The sequence below is a fragment of the Otolemur garnettii genome, unplaced genomic scaffold (assembly GCF_000181295.1).
Source record: "Otolemur garnettii isolate 467f Iridium unplaced genomic scaffold, OtoGar3 scaffold00041, whole genome shotgun sequence".
Lineage (NCBI taxonomy): Eukaryota > Metazoa > Chordata > Mammalia > Primates > Galagidae > Otolemur > Otolemur garnettii.
This window is the reverse complement of record NW_003852436.1, coordinates 11,454,251-11,456,573: the sequence shown is the minus strand read 5'-3', so window position 1 is coordinate 11,456,573 and position 2,323 is coordinate 11,454,251. Positions and strand designations below refer to the sequence as shown.

At 46.2% G+C, this 2,323-nt stretch overlaps 1 protein-coding gene across 1 annotated transcript in view; it reads right to left on the bottom strand.

Annotated features, from left to right (window-relative positions):
• Positions 1–506: 506 nt before the first annotated feature.
• The window catches only part of FAM160A1 (family with sequence similarity 160 member A1), a 241,812-nt gene continuing 239,995 nt past the window's right edge, over positions 507–2,323 (bottom strand). The window contains exon 13 of the mRNA XM_003790218.3: positions 507–843. Within this exon, the coding sequence (XP_003790266.1) occupies positions 590–843 (254 nt within the window). The 3' untranslated portion in view covers positions 507–589. The remainder of the gene's footprint in view (positions 844–2,323) is intronic.

The following is a 2,323-nucleotide window of genomic DNA, read 5'->3' as shown; positions in this document are numbered from 1 at the left end:
AGACAGCTGAGACTGGTACAGTTGCCTGCACCATAAGGCAACATGCATCAGGCAGAAGACAAACTCTGGGACAAAATTCAAAGGGACAGATGACATGTGCTTGTGTGGTGGAGGCAGGAGGGGCTCCGGCTTTAGTCTTCCCCTTTATAAAATGGAGGACACAATGAGGAAGGTGACAGGAGCATGTGCAGGGTTGCAGGTGTGTATTCTTCCCGTGCTGTTGAACAGCTGGCCTTCTGACATGGAGCATTCCAGAAATCACTGAGCCCCAGTATTCGTGTGACATGATCTGAGCTGTAAGATGAGTGACTCAAGGAGATGGGAGAAAAACCAAATAATGCAAGGGGGAAAATCTGAACAAAGAAAACCACCAAGGGAGCGATCAGCTATGAGGCTTACATTCTAGACGACAGAAGGTGGAAAGACCTGGCTAGAGAGAGAGGAGACATACAGAAAATTCCCCTCCCACAAATCAAGTATTGTCAGGAAACATCAAAGTAGAAATTTTTGTAAGCAGCTTTGCATTTAACATTTAGTCAAGACTCTAAAACCTTATAAAACAAGAACCTCTATTTAAAAAAAAAAAAAACTAACAACAGGAGTCCTCCAAGTCCCCCAGAATCTTGTAGCACAGAATGGAGTGCTCCTGGGCCAAGGCAGCCAGTTCCTTCAGGAACTCAGGGAAGAGGGCAGCAGCCAGCATGGTGTTTCTCACAGGCAGGGGCAGGCTCGGTGGGGCCCCAGCCACCTTGGCTCTGTTTGTCAGGAAGGGCTGAAGTACTCTTGGAGGACCATCCAAAAGGTTCTTGCCACTTGCTGTCCTAGAAGCCTCCTGAATTGGATCTGAAAGCAGAAAGAAGACTGTCAGGGTGACCATGACCAGCTGACCACGTCAGCTCTTCTGTCCATCCATGTAAAGAAGTGCATGTGCTGGGGGCAGAGTTGCTGGAGGAAGTCTAACCGCAGGTACAGTTCCTGTCACGGAAAAAACCCTAAAGGCTGAAGCACTGTGTGACATACATAGGTGACCATCAGAAAAGCCCTCTGTAGACTTTTACCCAAAATCCTATACAAGAAACTTCATGCACAAACTGTGGCAAGAACATAGGTTTGTCAAGAACTCTCTACATTCAGAACATGGGAGAGAAAAATAAAAAAGGTGTCTCCTACCACTGGCACCAACAGCGTGAAGCCTAAGCTTACCTGGATGCTTATTTAGGGATGGCTAGTGGCTCTCCTGCTCTGCCAGCCTGTTGGTGTGGGGTGACTGTGTTCCCTTTGCCAGGTTAGCCCTCCCCACACAGCACAGCCCTGGCAGGAAGGCCAGTTAGACAAACCACCCCATGTCTCTGCAGCCGGTGCTCCTGCCCCTGGGGCTCCCTGTTGACCCGAGTCTCTGTCTGCCCAAGATCTCCAATCTTTTATATAAAAGGAGAGCAGAAGATTTCTTTTGATCCACGGGAATAATGCAGAAGATGATGAATGCTGGTAAGACCAGACTAAGAACTTCCTTCCACTGTGGGGATCTAGTGGCAGCAAATGGCTTGGAAGCCTCTGTGGAAAGAGGGTTTCCAGGGGTTTCCATCTCAGTTTCAATAGCCAAGGCCTAAGACGATAGAGCTGAAACTTTAACTGTACTCAAGTGATTTACATTTTCTTACCAAATCAGTTTTTACTAATTAAAATTGTTCAACTTCCCTATTTAATTCCTTAACATCTCCAGCCTGCAGATATTTGTAGGAATTATTTATGCCTTCCTCTGCCCCTACACAAACAGTCTCATTACTCCTTATAAATCATTATATTCAAGCTCTTCGTTATTTTGGCTGCTTTTTAGAATTCAGTCCCATTTTTCAACACTCTTCTCAGAGTGTTGCTGAACTACAGTACTAAAAATTCCTGACATTTATAGTACTTTCCACATCTCACTGCTATAGTCTTTAGTGTTAAAAAAAATCTTCCACTTTGCTGCTTTAAATATTCTTTTAGATTAAGGCATATCACAGCTTTAATGCCACAAAGAACTAGAAGAGTTGCTGAGAATCTGTCTTCTGCTACCTTTCAGCAGATACCACATGCCCCGACCCCAGAGTAAGGACTAAAGGGATGACTTCACCAAGGCAGTCATTGACCGTAGAGATAATCCTCTTGCATCGCCACCAGAGCCCCAGGCCCCGGCTCTCCAAAGGGCCTGGCAGGGCTCAGGAAGGAAACTGCCCTTCACACCAATGGGGAACAGGACACTCATGGACACCACTCCAAGATCAAGAGCAGTGTTGCTCACCTTCATTCTCCCACCTGGAATTCCTTTCCTCGTGTTAAA